General features: G+C 52.6%; 1 protein-coding gene across 41 annotated transcripts in view; it reads left to right on the top strand.

Moving 5' to 3' along the window:
• LOC310889247 (transcription factor 4) overlaps positions 1–18,458 on the top strand; it is a 211,733-nt gene that overhangs the window by 154,776 nt on the left and 38,499 nt on the right. For 40 of the 41 annotated variants that reach the window (XM_083816476.1, XM_083816475.1, XM_083816454.1 and 37 more), the window contains 2 exons: positions 13,932–14,037; positions 16,190–16,323. In XM_083816476.1, the coding sequence (XP_083672602.1) occupies positions 13,932–14,037; positions 16,190–16,323 (240 nt within the window). Of the gene's footprint in view, positions 1–6,362; positions 6,392–13,931; positions 14,038–16,189; positions 16,324–18,458 lie in introns of those variants that run through there. The other variant, XM_083816470.1, reaches the window with a different exon arrangement.

The following is an 18,458-nucleotide window of genomic DNA, read 5'->3' as shown; positions in this document are numbered from 1 at the left end:
CCACAAACGCGCCTGTGAGCGTGGTGCCAGCACACATCTGTGTCGTGGAGAGGGGCCGCTGGCTCTGCCTAAGCCAAGAGAGGGCACCTTGTAGGGGAAAACAGAATTACCCATGCAGAGACAGCCCCGGACTGATCACTGCTGGCAGAAGCCTGTTTCTGATAATCCCTCTCGCTGCCTGAGCCACACACGCAGATCTGTGGAAGTCGGCATGCAAAATAAGTTCGGCTGCTCTGATTGCACGCAGAGATCTGCCAAAATCTTGAGGTCGCAGTTGTACGTCTTCAAAAGCTCGAGACTGAGGCCTTTAATTTGATATGCCATTAACTCATAGGATGGTAATTTGCTGTCGGTGTCTCAGTGCCTTATTTATAGCTTTACCCCTTTTTCAGAGCAACTTTTACTGAGCTAGGAAAAAAAGAAGAAGAGAAGAAAGACCCAGTGGAGAAACTCCAGGCACATGCAACCACCCTCGCTGTGCCCCGTGGCCCCCTATTCCACCCCAGGGGCGATCGCGGTGCTTTTAGGGCCGTGGGGCAGCAGCCGGGGCTCACGAGCAGGCCTCAGAGCCCTCGGAGCACTGCTAGGCCCTGCTGTGGGGCGCCTGGGCCCGGTCGGGGAGCTGAATGCCGTGAGGGGACGGTGGCGGCGGGGCTCCTGCCTCGGCCTGGGCCACCTGGACGGCCGGTGTGGCTACCGGCCTGCGCTCCGTGACACCGGGCCCAGCCTCACGGCCAGGCCACCCGCTGCGGTGCTGGGAGGCACCAGGTGCCTCTGTCGAGCTGCCGCGTACAGAAAAGGGAACTGTGGGGTTTTTTTTTTGGTGGTTTTGTTTTGAATCTTCGTTAGCTCCGAGCGGGATCTCGTCAGCACGCGCACGCCTGCGGTGGCGTCACTGGAGGCGTTCGTGTGCTTCCCTTGGCCTGCTAAAGCTCCTGCTGGAGGAGACCCCAGGGCTCTTACCTGCTAAAAAATAACATGACGCGTAAACACACACCTGCACGTGTGTGTGTGTGCTGTGTTTGCGACTATCAGCACGAAGGTGGGAGCGTTTTCAGGTTGGAAACCTTTACTTCGGTTCCTTTAGCGTTTACTTCAGAACCACTGTACGGTTTCACGACTTGGTGTCCTCTGTGTCAGAGTGAAGTGCCCAGCCACAGAAACACCCTGTAACCTTGCGCAGAGTTAGCTGGAGGTGGTAGGGTGCCGTAGGCCATTAAGGCAAGCCCCCACCGCAGGGATGAGTAGCACCAGGCGCCCTAAAGCAGCGGGGATTTACCCCGCTCCCTGCCGCATGGGCTCCCCGGGTGCAGCCTGCGCCGCCCTGAGGCCTGGTCCTGAGGAGGCTGTGCCCTTGGGGGCAGCAGGTCACCCTGCCAGGGGCTGGAGGACCCCCGAGCCCTGCATTATTTTTACTTTTTGCTAGCGTACCAGGCGTTCTAGTAGCAACGCAGAGCTAACTTTTTACAGGCGACGCACGAAAGAAATAGTTGAGTGACTTCCGTTCTTCCTGATAGCTCTGAAAAGGAGACGCAGCAATGTTCGGCTTTATTTTTAAAACCCAATCTGGCAGCTGTAGCCCTGCAACGGGTGCAGACCCCCGGCTTTGCCCCCTTCTCTGCACCCCAAGCGAGGCTTTCAAGGTTCCTCCCAGCGCCGGCTGCGGCGGCGGCGATGTCCTTCAGGCTGATGACGCCCGTTTGCTAATAGGTAGGGAGTAATTGGCTTTCTGAACAGCTCCTTTCCACTCGCAGTAGAGACACGTTTTTTTGAAATATTGCTGTGTCAGAGTACAAAGTCTGGTTCATAACCGTATTTACTTGGAGATACTGATTACTACGGCTAATGACTGCTTTATGAGAACAGGAATACCTTTGGCTTGGCCTGTGGCTCTCAACTAACAAGCTAATCTTTCAGCGCTACTGGCAGCCGCGCATTCAGCTGCCTCTTGTAATTTTTAGTTCCTACAGTCGTATTTGCATAAAGGCGTTGGTATTTTTTAAAATCGCGTCTTGTACCTATCTTGTTTATCAGCCCCAGTGAGTGCAGTCTTTTCAGACCCTCTTTTCTTGGGGAGACTGGGCATCGGGAGATAACGGTGTCGCAAAGTGGCAGATGCTTTATCCTTGAGCTCATGGTGGTGTGCACAAACCATCATTTTTTCCTTGCAATAATTATGGTGTTAAGAGGCATTTTGTGTTGTGCGCTCGCTTTCAGCTTGCACCACGTTTGGTTCCTGTTATGCAAATACCGCTTTAAACTTAGAAATGCCAATTTGCATTAATATTTTGGTTTCATATAGCTAGCTATTGCATTGCAAAAACAAGTGCATTTTAATGAGCATTTGGCAGAATGTTAAAAAAAGATATGGTACTCATTAAATTCTATTATATGAAATGCAGTAGTTTGTTGCCAAAAATCATTAGGATAAAATATAATGCAAGTTAAGGCCGTGAGTGTAGCCCTCATCAAAGAGAGCTGCGACGCTGTGGAGCTGCAGAGCCGCCGTGCTGCTCGCTGCATCGTGCAAACTTCTCCGTGAGCGGGGGACAGGAACGCCGAGAACTTTTTGCCTTCCTTCAAACCTGCTCGACCGTCCCGGTGCCATCTCCCAGCCTTCCCGTTCCTGACCTTGCTGCTCGAAGCAAGCTAACGTTGGCGTCTGTTCGCTCCCTCTGATTTATCTGATCCGGCAGACTCTTAAAAGACATAAGCACCAAATTGAACACCGGTATTTCATTCCCTAATGCGTTCCCAGAGCCTAATTCCGCAGCAGACTTTTCGTTAGGCGTAGGTTTCCTTTGGCGTGCTCCGACCAGAGTCGTGCATGACTACGGGGCTTTGTCGTGGCGAGGACGAGCGCTCCCCATCGCACGTCGCCGCCCGCGTGGGACCCTTTCGCGGAGGCTTTTCTCGCAGGTGCTCCAAACCACGGCCGCGGCGTGTGCGCGTAGAGAAGCGTGCATCCCCAGAACGCGTCGCCGGGTGGTTCCACGGCGGCTCTCCCTCTCCCGGCCCCGCGGTGCCAAGCAGCTGCGAGCCGCTGCATTTTCCGCCTCCTCGCTCAGCGGGGACCCGCGCGAGAGCCCGGGCGGCCCCGCGAGCCCGAGCCCGCTGGCAGCCTGCTCCTCGCCGCGTGGGAACGCCGCCGTCTGTGGGACGGCTTCGCCCCGCGAGGGAAGAATGCTCGCTGGCAGAGCCAGCCCTCCTCCGACACTTCTTTTTCGTTTTTTGGTTTTTTTTTTTCTTTTGCTGCTCAAAAAAAAAAATGTTGTTGGCATATTGATACTGGAAATGCTTCCAAGGCTGATACTCGAGAAGCTGCTTTTCCGCGAGCTGGCTGAAGGAGGACGAGGACAGGGTTAAAGGAATTCTTTTCTTCGTCACTCAGAAGTGATAGAGACTTTTCTTTGACTAATGTAGCTTAATTAGTGGTCAATTAAAACTGAACATTGTTGAATTGAAGTTCTTTGATCAAAATCCTTGGCATGGTCTCCCTTTCTTTAACTAGCCACCATCTTGAATTCATTTGGAATCAGTAGTGTAAACAAGTTTAAAACTGGTTCTTTTATAAGAAGTCAGCAGGCTTGTATAGCTGTGGTTTCTTTCTTTTCCTTTTTTTTTTTTTTTTTTTTAACTTCTGTAGGCGGCAATTCAAAGCGGTGCTAAATGAAAACAGTGCTACACCCTGAAAAGTGCTTTTTTTTTTTTTTAAAAAAAAAAAAAAGGTCGCATTAATTAATCGGAACAGAGCGGTTCTTCCTTTTTCCAGTTCTTGCCATAATCTGTATTTTCTCTCGAGTGAATAATTCCGTTATTATCCGAAATTTATCTCGTCCCGTAATTGGGCAGCGGTTGTTCAGAGCGTGTTCGGGGCCTTCACGGCCGGCAAGCAGGCGAAAACAAAATTGGCAGGGAGAGGAACACGCTTTCAAAAACTGCCCAGGCTCTGGAGTTTAATTAGAAAAGCGCAGCTCCGACTCCTGGTGATCTCGGACGGTCAGGACTTGACGGGGGATGTGGTGCGCCGCTGGTAAATTTTAGCTGAGGGGTTGTTTTGGGAATTACGTCCCGGAGGGTTTCTGGCAAGCGAACGTGGCGTTCGCCGTTCACGTGGTGGTGATAACGTGTCCCGTAAACTGTTTGGGGTTAAATCGTCATTATTTGAAAACGGGGGAGGTGTTTGTTCTTTGGATATTTGTAACTTCCCGGCACTTGGGTGGGGTTTTCTCTCCGCTCAGGTTGTCCGAGCTACCTGGAGCCCTCGGCGCGAGTCCCAGCGCGCGGCGCCGCTCGCGCCCGTGCTCCCCGCTTCTGCCGCCGGTGCCGGGGCTGTTCTGCGTGCCTGATTCGTGCGCGCAGTTACGGCCATTGCGTGTCCAGGCCGCGTACAAGGGGTTCCGGCCACGCGGAGCCGACCCAGGCGCAGGCCCGGGCGCTTCGTTTACATGCGCTCACGGTAATGGGGCAAACGCGGCTCCGAGCGCGCTTGAAAACCAGGCCCCGAGAGTACCCTTCATTCGGAGTGCTTGTTAAACACGAGCAAACCGCAGGCTTCGAGCACGGTTCCTTTGCTCCTTTTGAACCCGCCCGCGCTCACGCGGTGGAGTCGGATCGAGCCGAACCAAACCTGCCCGGGAGCCTTCGGTGCTTCCTGCGGGTACCCGCCGGCCTCGGGGGCTCCCGGGCGCTGCCGTGCTCGCCCCGTGCCGGTGCCCCCGGTCCCAGGAGGCTGAGCCTTGGGTGCAGCGCCTGGGGTCGGGCACGGGGTGGGCTTCGTAGCCCTCCCGATGCCTTCACCTCCCGTCTTCGGCCAGGACGGTTTTTTTTTCCGAACGGAGATCTCCCGCTGGAAATCACGCTAAAGAAGTCGCCCCAAACGACTCGCGTGTCTCCTGCCTCGCTCTGGGCTTTAATTGTAGGAGGGCCCGAGAGGAAATTGCTCTGCAGTGATGACACGAGCAGATTTCTTCCTTGCTTTGAATGATGGCGTTTTAAACTTTTAATCCCTTTCATCAAAAAAAAGAAAAAAGCTGGGTAAAAATCGGAGTCCTAAACAATAATTAAAATAAAATTTCCATCTCTTGACAGAGAGAGAAATTGTTTATAGTAAATGTGCCTTTCAGCCTTCCCTCATGCCTTCTCCCAAAAGGGCTGATTAGGATGTAATAATTGGGGATGATAGCAGGAGGAAGACGACAATTCCATTTAATTAAAGATAATTTATTTTACTTTAACTTGGTGATGTCCCACATGAATAAGAGTAGATTTAGCAGATAGATTTATTAATGGGTACTGACATCTCCGCTGACACAAAAAGCAAACATTTTCTTTCCTCATTGTTTTTATTGTGTCTCAGCACCTGAAGCTGCCGTCACCCCGTCCCCCTGCCATTCGCGGCGACGGAGGCGTTTCCGCAGAGGGCACCGCTCGTGAAACATCGCTCGGGGCCTCTCGGAGCCACGGGCTTTGGGTCAGGGCCCGCGCTTCGAGCAACCGAACCGTGGGGGCGCTGGGAGCTGCCCCGTGGGCGTGCAGCACGTGGCTGGCAGGGTTTCTGCGGGGCTTCGGGCAAACGGACAGCATCCGCTTCGTGACTGTCAGCCCCAAGTTACAGGATCGTGTTGGGCAAGGTCGATACTGGCCAAGGACAATATTGGCCAAGGCAAACTCTTTGCTTGCTTGAGATTTGAGAGGAGAATATGGGCAGACGTCTGGCGCGTTCCCCGTCTCCGCGCGGGTTTGTAAGCAGAGCGTCGAAAATTTTCAAAAGAAGAAAGGGCAAAAAAGCACAAAATGGCTCTCGGTAAAACCGGGGGAGAAAAGGAAGTTACAAAGCAGATCCCGAAAAGAGGGAAAACGCATGGAACGGTCCCTTTCTCTGCCTCTTCTGGGAAGTCCTTCACTTAAAAAAAAAAGAAAAAAAGAAGCTTGAAACCACGCTATCTTCTATTAAATGTGAATTAGAATTCACATCTGAAAACTCGCCCTGGAGCCCGGCCAAGTGGCACCTTTGTTCTTTTCATCATCACTTTTATTTCTCTTTTCCCACTTTTTTTGCTCTGCTCGCTCTTTATTGCCTTTTTTTTTTTTTTTTTTTTTTTTTTGAGGTCTGGTTCTGACTCGCTGCCTATCGGCGACTGCCGGAGCTGTGGGAGCTGCAGGATGTCAGCTCCGTTCTCTGACTCTGTCACATCTTTCCTCCCCAGTCACACCCCTGGTTCTTTGTCCTCTCTTCCTGCCTACTCCCTCTCTGCTTTGCTCTTTTCGCCTCTCCCCCTGGACATGTCTCCTGCTCCTCTCCGGTGACTTCTCCGTCCTCAGGACCGTCCCCGAGCCCTGCCGCGGCCAGGGCACTCGAAGGGCTGCGTGTAGGTCTTGCCTCCGCCAGGTAAGGTGCCCACCTCCGTCCTTTGGCTCCTGAGAAGCAGCTCCTCGTCAGCCGTCACAGACTCGGTGTCTCTGCAGCCTGTCATTTCCTCTTTACTCATTTCTCAGCCTCTTGTATCTTCTGTCCCGGCGCTGCTTGCCTGCCTTCAGAGCGTTGGCTCCGGATGTCCCAGGGCTGATGGCAGCGGGTGATGGCCCGCGGAGGTGCCGCCAGGGTCGGGCTGAAGCCTGGGGAGCCCTCGGAGCACGGCTCCGGATCCGAAACCCTCCCGTGGCCACCTCCCCGCCACCCGGCACAGGCTGATCCTCGCGTGGTCGCATCCCTGTCACCTGGTGGCTGTCAGTACGAAGGAAAAGCAAAGCCCGATGGCAAGGACGCGTCCAGCTCCCTCGTCGTTTAGCCGTCCCGAAGGCCTCGTGTGTGACTGCTGCTCGGTTCTGCCCGTGCTGGCTGCTCCCAGCGCCGGCGGTGCCAGGGGTCCCGGGCCTCCCCTTTGCTTTGTCCCTGCTGCAGCCCCCCCGTAGGAGCATCCAGGTCTTGTGCCGTGCCCGTCTCCGTGGCACATCCCTACCAAGTTCTTGAATTCCCCTCTCTACAAATTGTTCTCTTTTCCTTTCTGCTTTGCTTTCCCATCTCTTTGTTCCCCACCCCTGGGACTTCCTCTGCAGTATTTGGTCACCTCTCACTCTCGCGACCTTCTCTTCCGTGTCCTCCCCCTGTCCCTCTTGCCTTTCTTCCTTGTCTTTTCCCTGACGCCTGTTAGAAGCCGCTGCGTCTTGGCTGGACCGCTTGGTGGGCTCTGCCTCCCGCTCGGGCCGGGCCGGCTGCACGGTGCAGACAGAACCGAGTCGGAACAGAAAACCTCCGGGTCCCTTCGTGTTGCTGTTGCTTTTTTAGAACGTGTATCGCTGCGCGGGGATGACATCACGGTGCAGTTTTTCCCTTCGTTTAGCTGACCCCTTTTTAACTTTGGGCGTTCACAAGATGTAGAATTCAGCGGTCCCATCTGGAAGATATTTTAACCGAGCAGGATCTGTGGGCTTAGAGGATCGTATAGGGTGGGATAAGGAGAGGAGGGGAAAAAAAAAAGGACAGCTAACGTTCGGGGTACGCTGAGCGTAGGGCAGCTCGTTGTGTTGGTGCTGGTTCCTGGGGGCGTTGGAGCAAGAGTGCAGAGCAAGCGGTTTGCTCCAGATTTTGGCGTTTCGCCCCCAAACGAGCTGTGGTTTATCGGGCTGGCACTTCGCAGGAGCTGCCGAATGTCCATCAGCCTTCGCTGCGAGTTTCTCCTGGATCGAACCAAGGGAAACCCGGTGCCTTTGCTGCAGCGGGAGGAAACGGAGCCGCTTTGCACGCTCCGGGCCAGTCCCGTGCGAAATGTTTGCGCCCGCCCGGGGCGGCCAGCACCGCCGTGCGCGAACCGAACCACCGCTTCGGGGCCTCCGCCGAGAGGCCCTTCAGAGCGGGGGCTCCTCCAGCGAGGTCCTGGTGCATTTTTTACTAAACCCCGCAAATCTACCCTTGTAAAGCCCGCGGCTCGAGCTTTCCGCCCCCGCTGCGGGCAGGAGAGCCGTGCCGGTGGAAGGGCGAGGCGCGACGTGCCGCAGGGACAGCCGCTGCCGGGGCCGCGGGCGTGAACGGCCCCGCACCCGCGCCCGTCCTCGGCGGCACCGCGCGGCCCCGCCGTTAACCCCGGGCAACCTCTGGCCCCGGGGGCTCGCCGGCGGCGGCGGAGCGGCGCGGCGGTGCGCGGACAGGTGGCTCCCCGCGCCGCGTACACTTGTTTTTCCTGGTGCACCGTGCACTTAACGGCTCAGCGGGACCTGCAATTTCATACCTCTCCCGGGGCCGGGGGTTGCTTCGCATGTGCTTTGCTGTTCCGTGGCTCATCTGGTCTCAATTACCAGCTGATGGCAACGCCAGGCCCCGGGCCTTTGGCGTGTTTGTCCTGCGAGAAAGATCTGGAAGAGCCGACATCTGGTTTTGATTGCTGCAATTGCAGGTTGATAGAATAAACGCGGGGTGAGGTGGGTGGGTTTTCCTTCCGGCCCTTTCCACTCCAGGCTGGTAATGTGCTTCACTTGTGGAGCTGCTCTTTTCATCAGCGCGCGCCTCCCCCTCCGCCCCGCTCCCTCTTCCTCTCCCTCGCATCCCCGGCAGCAACATGTGGCCGAAATTAGGGACCTGCAAGCCCAACGGCGTCCCTTCTGCGGGAAACCTGGAGCAGGTCAGCCCGGGGAAAGGGCATCTGCTCCTCACACGTACTAAAAATCTGAATTAGCGTGTTGTTGGGTTTTTTAAAAAAACCTAAAAGCTGGGGAAATGCAACCCCGGCCTGGCAGAGCTGTTGCTGGTCCGGTGGCGGGGCTGGGAGGACAGAGGACGGCAGCCAAGGAGGGTGGCCCTCAAGTGATTAGAAAGGACAGAATGCTTTTTTTTCTTTTTTTTTTATTGAGTATTTGAAATTTTAGTGTTGCTGGTGAGAGCACTTCCCCTCTGAATGCTCGAGCAGGGGACGGTACCACTGCCCGCTCGTCCCGGCCCCGTTTTTGGCCTCGCGGGGATCTCGAACTCACCGGTCAAGGAGACGGGAGCGGCACCGCCCGGCGGTGGCACCCCATGGGTGACAAACCGGGGCAAGCTGTGGCCAAGAAAGCTTTCTTGTCCAAGACAGCACGTGGCAGCAGTCGGCCCGTGGCTCACGCTTCGCTTTGAGCCTCCCCAGCGTTACCTCAAGCCACCAAGCCAGAGGTGGATGCCGCGAGGGGTTTTGCGAGGGACTCCTGCAAGGAGCCGCCTGGGCAGGTGCTGGCGTCGAGGAGCTTTTAACGTCTGCAGACGGATGAGTTGGTTCTCGTCGGAGATGTTTCCTTCTGTCGGGTACCCGTCGGAGTGGATCGCTCTGTATCCAGTGTTTTACAGCTCGCGCTTCGCGCCCGCGCCCTGCGTGCCCGGCGCTCGAGGGCCTGAGAGGGGAGGAGAGCAGGGCCAAGACAGGAGAGGAGGAGAAGATCTCTCGCTTCGCCTTGCTCAGGCTCAGTTTCCAAACACCGGCAGCCGGGCGCCTGCGGACAGCTCGATGGAGAGCTGGGGAGGCGGCCGCCACAGCCACGCCGCGCTTCCTGGAGGCACCTCCCAGGACTCGGACGCGCCTCAGCAAGCCCTTTGGCACCAGCCAGAGCCCTTCGCTCAAAAGCCAGCGATGCTGCGACGTGTTATAGGCATTCCCAAGGCTGGTTGCTTGGTAGACCCTGGATTCCTGAGGTCTGAACGTGTCACCGTGGGCGGAGAGCAGCGCACGGCCAGGTCAGCAGCTCCGCGAGCTGGCGGCCGAGTCCCCAGTACTGGAAAACGGGGGATTTCTGAAGCCCGTTCTCAGGACAGCGAGCTTTCCAGAAGAATGAGAGAAGAAAAGGTGTTTGGAACTCGAAGGCAGACTCCCAAAACTGGAGACAATGTGATAATTTTTTCATCATGTCATATTACAGAATGGCTTGTTTTTCCCAGATCGTTATTCATCATCTCTTCAAACCTCCCAGCATGAGTCAGAGTGATTTTCTAAATTCAGGCTCTCTTTAAGAATATTAACATCTTTAAATCTATAATGCGTTTTCTGTCAAATCAGAAAGTCACTCTTGTACACATCTCGTTACTCTCTCTTCTCGCAGGCAGCATATTTCCATTTCTACCAGTGCCATAAATTTAACCCATTTAACTTTCACTCTTCTGGATCAGGTTGTTGGGTGGTTTCCTTTATCAACGCTTATTCGTGAGAATTTATGCCTGTTTAGATGGGGTTACAGACACAATTCCTCTGTAAAATGGTCTGGCAAGCACTTATGGATAGGTTATTGATATGATAAAGTGATATCGTGGCTTTTTTAAACATTGCTTTGCAGAATAATGGCAAAAAGGGACGGGTCGGTCAGAATCTCATAGTTCATCCCGTTAATCATTGCCTCCGCGCCATTTATTGCCCGCTGAAAATGCTGCAGTCCCGATGATACAAAGGCAAATAAATCTGGAGACTTTGGTACATTTCAGTACGAGAGGAATTTCCATGCGTGCTCTTAACCAAAGTCATGATAACTTGAGAATCCCACTGTGACAAAAATCTGAAAATAATGAATATTTATGTTGGAAGAGTGACACTTCTGCAGGAAATACGAGAGTTTTTTCAAAAGCTTCCTTACATCTCCTCAAATTCCTTCTTATGACTGAGCCTGTCACAGCAAAACGAGTTAATTTCCTTCAATCCAGTGGCTTTCTCTGTGTGAAAATTTAGCTATAAAGCAGCAGAGGAATAAATCAAGCGTCGGCTGTTAGCAAGGAAGAGTTACACCCAGCTACGTGACGTTTTGGGTGCTGGCATTTCTTTGGGCTATTTTCCACGGCGTTTCACGACAGCCAGGCTCAGCCTGCCCTCCCCGTCTCTGTCGCACGGTTTCGTTTCCTTCCCTTCATGGCCAAAGTTTTCATTCATCGCTTCTGCACGACTGCTCCGAGCGGCGCAGGGTCACCCGACGTGCTTGACCCAAGCTCGTAACGTAGGGAATTTAGCCAGCGAGCACCATGAAATAGGGACCGGTTTCCTTCACGTGGTGCACAGGTGGTTGTTCCACCTTCATAGCTCGCGCTCTGCAGGTCCTGAAGAAGGTCAACGTGCAAAGCCCAATTTCTGCCAGGGGAAGGGGCCTTGTCCTGGGGCGCTTCGTGTTCAACTGGAGTTGTATCTGAACGTCGTCGGCCTGTAGGAATATAGGGAAGAAACGGCGTTGGGTTGAGCCAAACGCATGTCGCCGTGAGCGGGTAGCTGGCTACGCGGAGCCTCCGAGGCTGAGCAGTGCCCTCCGGGTGTCCGAGCATCCGTTTAAATGAGACAGGCACTAGTGGGGAGCACCCTGCTTCTCTGCGGGGCCACCCGGAGCACGTCAGATGTGATCCAGTTCACTTCTGAGCCCCACTGCCGGGAGCACTGGGGTGGGCGACGTGGGGCACAGGAGGGAGAGCGCTAGGCAGGAGAGGAAGAAGAGGTGGCGGTCACCCTTAAAATAGCAGGAGCTCCGTGTATCTGTAATCAGAAGGGATGCAGGAGGGTTTTCCTCGTCCATCTCTCCTCAGCCCCGTGCCCCTCCTGTTTTTCCCAGGTGAGAGCTGTGGCCGTGGCACTGCGGCCGTGCTGCCTCGCTGCTGAGGTCTAATGAGCGAAAAGGAGGAGGGCCGTAAGCTCACGTGGCTTTTTAAACTCAGAAACATGAAAATACTTCCTCTGGACTACTTTCCTTTCTCTCAGCAGCCTGCATCAGACTTCATGCATGCCTCGTAAGCTGCAGCACAACTGTTAGGGGAAAGCAATGACTTCTCTCCCAGGGGGAAAGCAGCGTGGCCCGGGGACAGGCCCGGGCTGCTGGACGGATCAGGAGAGAGCAGGACAGCAAAACTGCTGCGGGTTAAACGCAGCGGCGCGGTGAAGCTGCTTTTAGAGCTAACCATCATACCTCTTCAAGGCACGGCAGCGTAGTACATCAGCTTTGCCATCAGCATGCACGCCGCTTTGTTCGAAAGCCCGAGAAGTGCCTGACGCGTGTTTGATTAAAGCGTCAGCACAGCGCCTCTGATGTCGCTCCTGCTGCTGACCTGTGCTGGCTTCCCCCCCTGGTGTACCCCGGGTACACCGAAGCACGACGCCCATTTTCTTCGTGCCCATCCGTAAAGATTTTACCACCAAACGGGCACTCGGGTACCTCTGCGACGAGCTCCCCCGCTCCGTGATGGCTGGGGGCCGTGTGCCGGAGCAGCGCCTAGGAGGAAGGCAGCGCTAGAGGTGGCACCGTGGGCTCACAGCTGGTGACAGGGGGACCCCGGGGCTTGCAGGCGCATACGCTCGTGTGCCTGTGCCTTCGGTCCAGCTGAACGCTGAGAGAAAAGCAGAAAGTTCACTGTGGCCTTGGCTGCTACTGCGCTACCTCAGCTCCCCCTGCGCGGGCAGCTCTTGGTGCCGCACGTCAGGGCCGCGGCTTCTGAGGAGGGCTTGCTGTGGGGCCCCCGAGCCACCGTTGCCCAGGGTTGAGCCCTTTGGCCCTGCCTTACCAAAGGCTCTCCCTTCGGCTCCAGTTTCTCCGGGTACGGGGTTGCTGCTGGCGCTGCCCCGTGCGGATCACGTTGCGGGCAGGGCGGCGCTTCAGGCCCCGGCCTGCACCCGGGGGCACGGGTGGCACCGCCCGAGGGATGCCGGCAAGTGGCTCCGCGTCCCGCAGCCCTTCTGCTCGCCCCTTCTTAAAACCCTCTCTTGATTTTACAACGAGGGGATCCCTTTAATCCCCGCCGCGGCGGCTGCGAGGTGCGGGCCGGGGGGCGCCGGGCTGCTCGGGCGCCGCGTGCGGCTGCGCTTCGCTGCTGGATTTTCTCTTCCCGTTCGCCGTGACCTGCGAACGTCGGCGTAGGCGCTCTGCCAATTTTGTGATCTGCTGCCTGCTTCAAAATGGAGGCAGGAAGGTATCCATTTTCATCAAGGAGATGACAGTGCTTCAGTCTTCCTGACCATCTGGAGAGAGGCACCTCCAGCGCAGGAACAAAACGCAGAGGAATATCGAGAGCTATAGGGAGAGGGGGTGGAGAGGGAATGAACCACGCTCTAAATAATGAATTACACTTAGCAGCCTGGACCAGCTTTTGCTTTTTCGTGTGTGTGCTTTTTTTGTGTGTGTGTTGTTTCGTTCTGTATTTTTTTATTATTATTATTATTTTTTATTTTTTTTAAATGCCGTCCTGGTTGAACTAGACACGAGCAAGAAACACAGCAGATATGTTATAAAAGGCAAGTCACAGAAACCTCCGGTGTATTAGGAAACAAATGCAAGTAAATTAGTCTTTTGGCACATGTACCGAGTTTATTGCACACACAAATACACTAAGTCCTAGGGAAGGAGGAGTTTTCCCCCCGATGTGTACACATGCTGTGTTGGTGGTCTTGTGTCAGTCCAGGTTTCGAGCAGTCCTTTCAAGCTTCTCTGGAAGGGGCTGGGTCCATGGGAATTTAATATCCCAAGATGTGTTTGTAATTTTCGGTGTTCTTGATAATGCTGCTCTTCAAATCGTCGTTTTCTTTTTCTTTTTTTTTTTTATTTTGGGAAATAAAGTATTTCACTTGCTTGCACTGCTTTCCTTTTTGTTTTTACATGTGTTAAGTCCGTACGCTTTCAGATGAGAAAATCGCTATTGTTTCAAGTCCTTGTTTATTTTAAGCTCCTCAGTGCTCTAGGAAGAACATATGTACATCTGCTTATTCATTTTATTTACAGAAATAAATAGTTTGACAAATACCTTGCAAATATCCTTGTTTAAAACTGGAAAATGTCAGGCTGGAGTTTTCTTTTGAAGCTTCAAATTTATTTCCCAGTCACACATATACGGAGGGTTTTGTGTTCCGAGAGAAGAATTATGTGGTGTTGTGAACTGATTTATACTGAGCAAGGTAAAAACTCAATATTTCTTTCCTCCTTCCTGCTAAAGGCACACTAAATTAGTCTTTTTTCCTTAGGTTTATGCCCCGTCAGCAAGCACTGCCGACTACAATAGGGATTCACCAGGTTATCCATCCTCAAAACCAGCAGCCAGCACTTTTCCTAGCTCCTTCTTCATGCAAGGTAAGATGCCGCTTTCAGAAGGCGAGCTGTTTTGCATATATTTGCCGTGTTTGTATTTTGGCTCGTGTGTAGTCGAGACACGCTGCGATATCATCTTGCGGGCTGTAGCATTACCATGAAAATGAAGGCCTGGAAGTCTTCGTTTGGCCATTATGCCCCTGAACGTCTCGTTCTGATCCCGCAGTGAAACGGCAGAATGAATAACTCGCCAGCTTCTTAGCACCTGAGTTTCTCGAAGCGTTTTTTTTCCGGCAGTGCATGTGCACATCTCTTACGCGCGTACTAAACGCACACAAATTTGGGCATGTACTTTGTGCATCACTGTTTTGAAGTTAATGAGGAGGATTTTTGTCTTATGTAAAGTATGTAGCGCTACAAGTGCGTCTGTTTGCGTGCGTGTGGAATTAGAGCAACCTTCGTGAAGTGATGCAGTTTCTCTCGTTTGAGGCCGGGTTAATAGTTCTCACGTATTCACTGTTACCGTGTTGCCTTTCTCGCTGCGATTACCTGCAAGTTCGATGAATTTCCCTATAACTTAATAAATAAAATTCTTAGGGTTTGGAAAGATCTGCACACAGTTAGGGTACTACTCATCTTTTGCCACATCTAGGGCAGAGTAACTTGCTTTTAAATGCTTCCGCATAGACTCTGATTTTGGCTCTGCAGAGGACAAGTCAATCTGTTTAATTCAGTAGGACCGCTGGGCTGAAGTACTTGCAGGGCACGGGGTTAGGTTTTGCTGCCCCTATATATACTTCCTAGTTTCTACCCCCACAAAAAAGTCCCTTTTGAGTCGAAAAAGGGATTTTTTTATGGGACCCAGTTGAAGGTTCTGGGTGCTGCTCAGTGTCTCCAGGCCTCTGCTGGGACTCTTCCCATCCCTGGGGGTCCCGTGACGGGCAATGAGGATGGGAGGGATGAGGACAGCAGCAAAAGCACTGCCCGTTTCGTCACCTGCTTTGGTGCAGAGATCTCCATCCAGACCAGTCCCCGAGCTGGGAAGGATGGGCGGTGGCTGAAAAGAAAATGGTGCTCTTGGCTTCAGCGTCAGCAAATACTGCCTAGAGAGCACCGGGAAGCTCCTACAGAGCTATAAAAGCTGGAGGTTAATAGGGTTCTAGTGCCATCAAATATTTACCCTTTGTAGTGCGTAGCCATTCTGCCTTTTTAAATGATACCTTCTCTCAGATTTGCATGGAAGACATAAATCTCCGTTAAGTGACTGTTCAAACAGCTAGGGGAAGGTGATGCTAGAAGTGCCGCTGTTGCCTGGGTGTTTGAAGTGTATAAATAAGGCAGGGTTGTAGGTGAGACATCATAATTTTTTATTAGACCAACTCCTGGAGTTTGAAAGAGCAGGCAACTTCTCCAGCCCACGTGCCTGTCTTTGAGGTCTGCTGCTCGTTAGGGAAAAGTTATCTTTCTTTTTTTTTTTTTCTTTTTTTTTTTTTTAAGGCTTTGGCATTCCTCCAGTGGAAAATAATTTTCGTTGCGTTATTGTAATTCCTTTTCAGCACGTCTAGTTAAAGGCAAAACGTGCAGCTTGCGCTTCCCTTTGATAAAATTTGGGGAGCCCTTTTTGTAAGCTTTGGTGCGCGTTGCACCTTGGCAGCGAACTCGGCTGTGCAGTGCTCGGTCTGGGCAGAAACAGAAAGTGGAGGAACAACGCGAGTGGTGCTACTCTCTCTGTTAAACAAACAAACAAGAAAGAACGACAAAACCGAACAACTCAGACAGCTTTCTGGGTGTGGAAACATTCAGAGTTCGGGATATATCCCAGCATTTATCGAGCCGAGGCTTCTCCAAAGCTCGTTAGCCCATCCTGATCGCGTAGGCTTCCGAGTGTTTCATTTCAAAGTTCGGACTCCTGGCTGATGGAGTTGGTTACAAGTGAGTTTGTGCGCTCAGGCTTATGATGCAGTGCAGGAATAAAGCTGCAGGGAGCTTGCAGGCAGAAGTTCTGCCACCGAGGTGAGGTGTTTGGGGATGACACCGTTACTGCTGCTCAGCTCCGCTGTATTTTCTCAGTATGCCTTTGTGCCAAAGCCACGTAGGCGCGTAACCCCCTTAGAGCCTGCAGCAGGACACAACGGGAGCTTTCGGAGGATTTCCAGCCTTGGGACAGCCGCGTCTGTGCCCTCCTCTCTTGCAGATGGCCATCACAGCAGCGACCCGTGGAGCTCCTCCAGCGGGATGAACCAGCCCGGCTACGGGGGCATGCTGGGCAACTCTTCTCACCTCCCCCAGTCCAGCAGCTACTGCAGCCTGCACCCCCACGACCGCTTGGTAAGGGGCAGGGGCACGGGGCCGGGGGGGCACCGGGGTGGGCAGCGCGGCCTGGGCACCCACCGCAGCGCGGGCACGTCCTCAGGGTGTGCCGCTGAGAGGGCTCTGCAAAAACAGCCTGGAAACATCGCAAAAAAAACCCCAAGCATTATATTTAGGCACTTCTGGGGGAAGTAAGGGTTTACGCTGAGCCGTAAAACAACTCGGGGAGCCCTCGGGAATGGAAGCAGCCACGTGCGCCCAGGCATCGTCGTGGCGATGAGCTCCTTCGCGTGGTTTTCGCAGCCTGTACCGTACCCGTTTCCACTGGCAGTCCCGACGTGTCACAGCCCCTGTACCCGTCCCAACCCCTCCTCGTGTAACCGGGAAGTGAAAAGAGCAGAAAAAGCCGCTGCGTGGGCTGGTGCTGAGCCCACAGCGCGAGGCGGGGCGGCCTGGCCTTTGATTTCTGGCAGCCGCCGTCCTTCGCTGGTCCCAGGTAGCCATCTAGCATACATTTGCTGTTTTCAAAAAGGGATTTTTTTTCATTTTCTCTGGTACATCCTGATCTCTCACACGAGGAAGTTGCTGGGACTGATTCCATCTATTGTATTGGAATAGAACAAAATTGGAATTAAATCTGATTTGAGTGCAGCTTAGTGGATATTCTCCTAATATCGCGGCTGAATTGGATATGTGGAAATGACACTGGGTTGCATCAATTCAGCCCTCCGCTTTGCTTTTGTTTTTAAGTAAAGGAGGAGATAAGCAAATGAACAGGCTGCTGAAGTGAAGCCCTTTTCCTCAAAATGCATGAAACATTAAGTTTTTCCGTTCTATACCTGTGCTTTTCACTCCTGAAGACCATTAAAAACGAAGAGCAGAGAGTACTGGTTTTAGGGGAGAAGTCTGTTGCCATGAAGTCTAGGAGAAACGTCGTCTGAGGAGTAGGGAGAAACAAACTTCACTGTTGCAAACTGAAAATTAATTTGCAAAACAAATCTTTAAAGTCTCACATTTAATGAGGTTAGCACACTGCTATGTAAAATTAATAGGAAGTCAAAAGCAAAAGGAATTGCCTCAAAAACTGCTTAATCATGTCCTTATAAAAAACGTAATTAAGGCACTAAGCAAACTTAATGTTGCTCTGAAGTGACAAGCATATATTACAAAAATTGAGCGTAACTTTTAAAAGCCAATTTCATCTAATTTGGTATCTACGCTGGTACTCATCCATCAGAATTAGGTGGCTTTTCCATGGTACCAGCTCAGGATTCAGGTAGGAGAGCTGAGTGCCTTCGCTGGGCAAGTCTGCAAACGTTCTCGCATTTCTTTTGAGTTTTCTTTGATTCTGAATTTCTTGGTTTTGTAACATGTAGGGGGGGTTACGAAGACTTAGAATATTTCTACAGTGTAAAATGAGAACAGATATTCCACCTGTAGTCCCCAAAATGTTTTTTTTTAAATAGGTACTATTATTTTTCCTAAATTTCAGAGACAGTGAGGACCCAGCTCTCTCACTGATGCCAGTCTGAGTTGCAGGTGCTCAGGGCTGGCAAAGCTCGTACTAATCATCCATTCTGGGCATCTGGACGGGCAAAATCTTCCATATTTTCAGTAGAATTGAGACAGAAGGAAGACTTTGGTAGTTTAAGTACACTTTGCATAATTTCTGGTGGGGGATCAGTGAGAGGTCAGCAGTTGCACTCTAAGAAAAACCCAGGGAGGAAATTTTGGATGATTTCAGTTCAGTTCCCTGCAAATGTCCTTAACTTCTCGGTGACCTGTAGAGAAACTGCACGTAGCAAAAAGAAGAAAGAAAAGCTGTTATTATTCTTATTTTCTCAGCCATATCAGTGATTTTCTAGATAGATGCTCTGAATACAGAGAAGAGTTCCTGGCTGAGCTATATTTGGATCCCACATTTTTCCTGAAATATTTAGCAGTAGCGGTTTGATGTCTTCCCCTGAGAAATGAGAGAATCACGCAGCAGCACTTCCCTGCGTGTCACGGAGCAGGAGTTCAGCAGGGGAGACGGAGTCACTGACGTTTAGGCTGTTGACCTAAGCAATCCTCGTTGACTCGTGCCTCCATCCTGGGACAAATTCCCTTCAGCTGTGCCAACGGGATTTGTGGCTGAAGTCCCGGAGTGGTTT

Source organism: Anser anser (assembly GCF_964211835.1).
Source record: "Anser anser genome assembly, chromosome: Z".
Taxonomy (NCBI): domain Eukaryota; kingdom Metazoa; phylum Chordata; class Aves; order Anseriformes; family Anatidae; genus Anser; species Anser anser.
The sequence above is the reverse complement of the archived record's forward strand: the minus strand, read 5'-3'. Positions and strand labels throughout refer to the sequence as shown.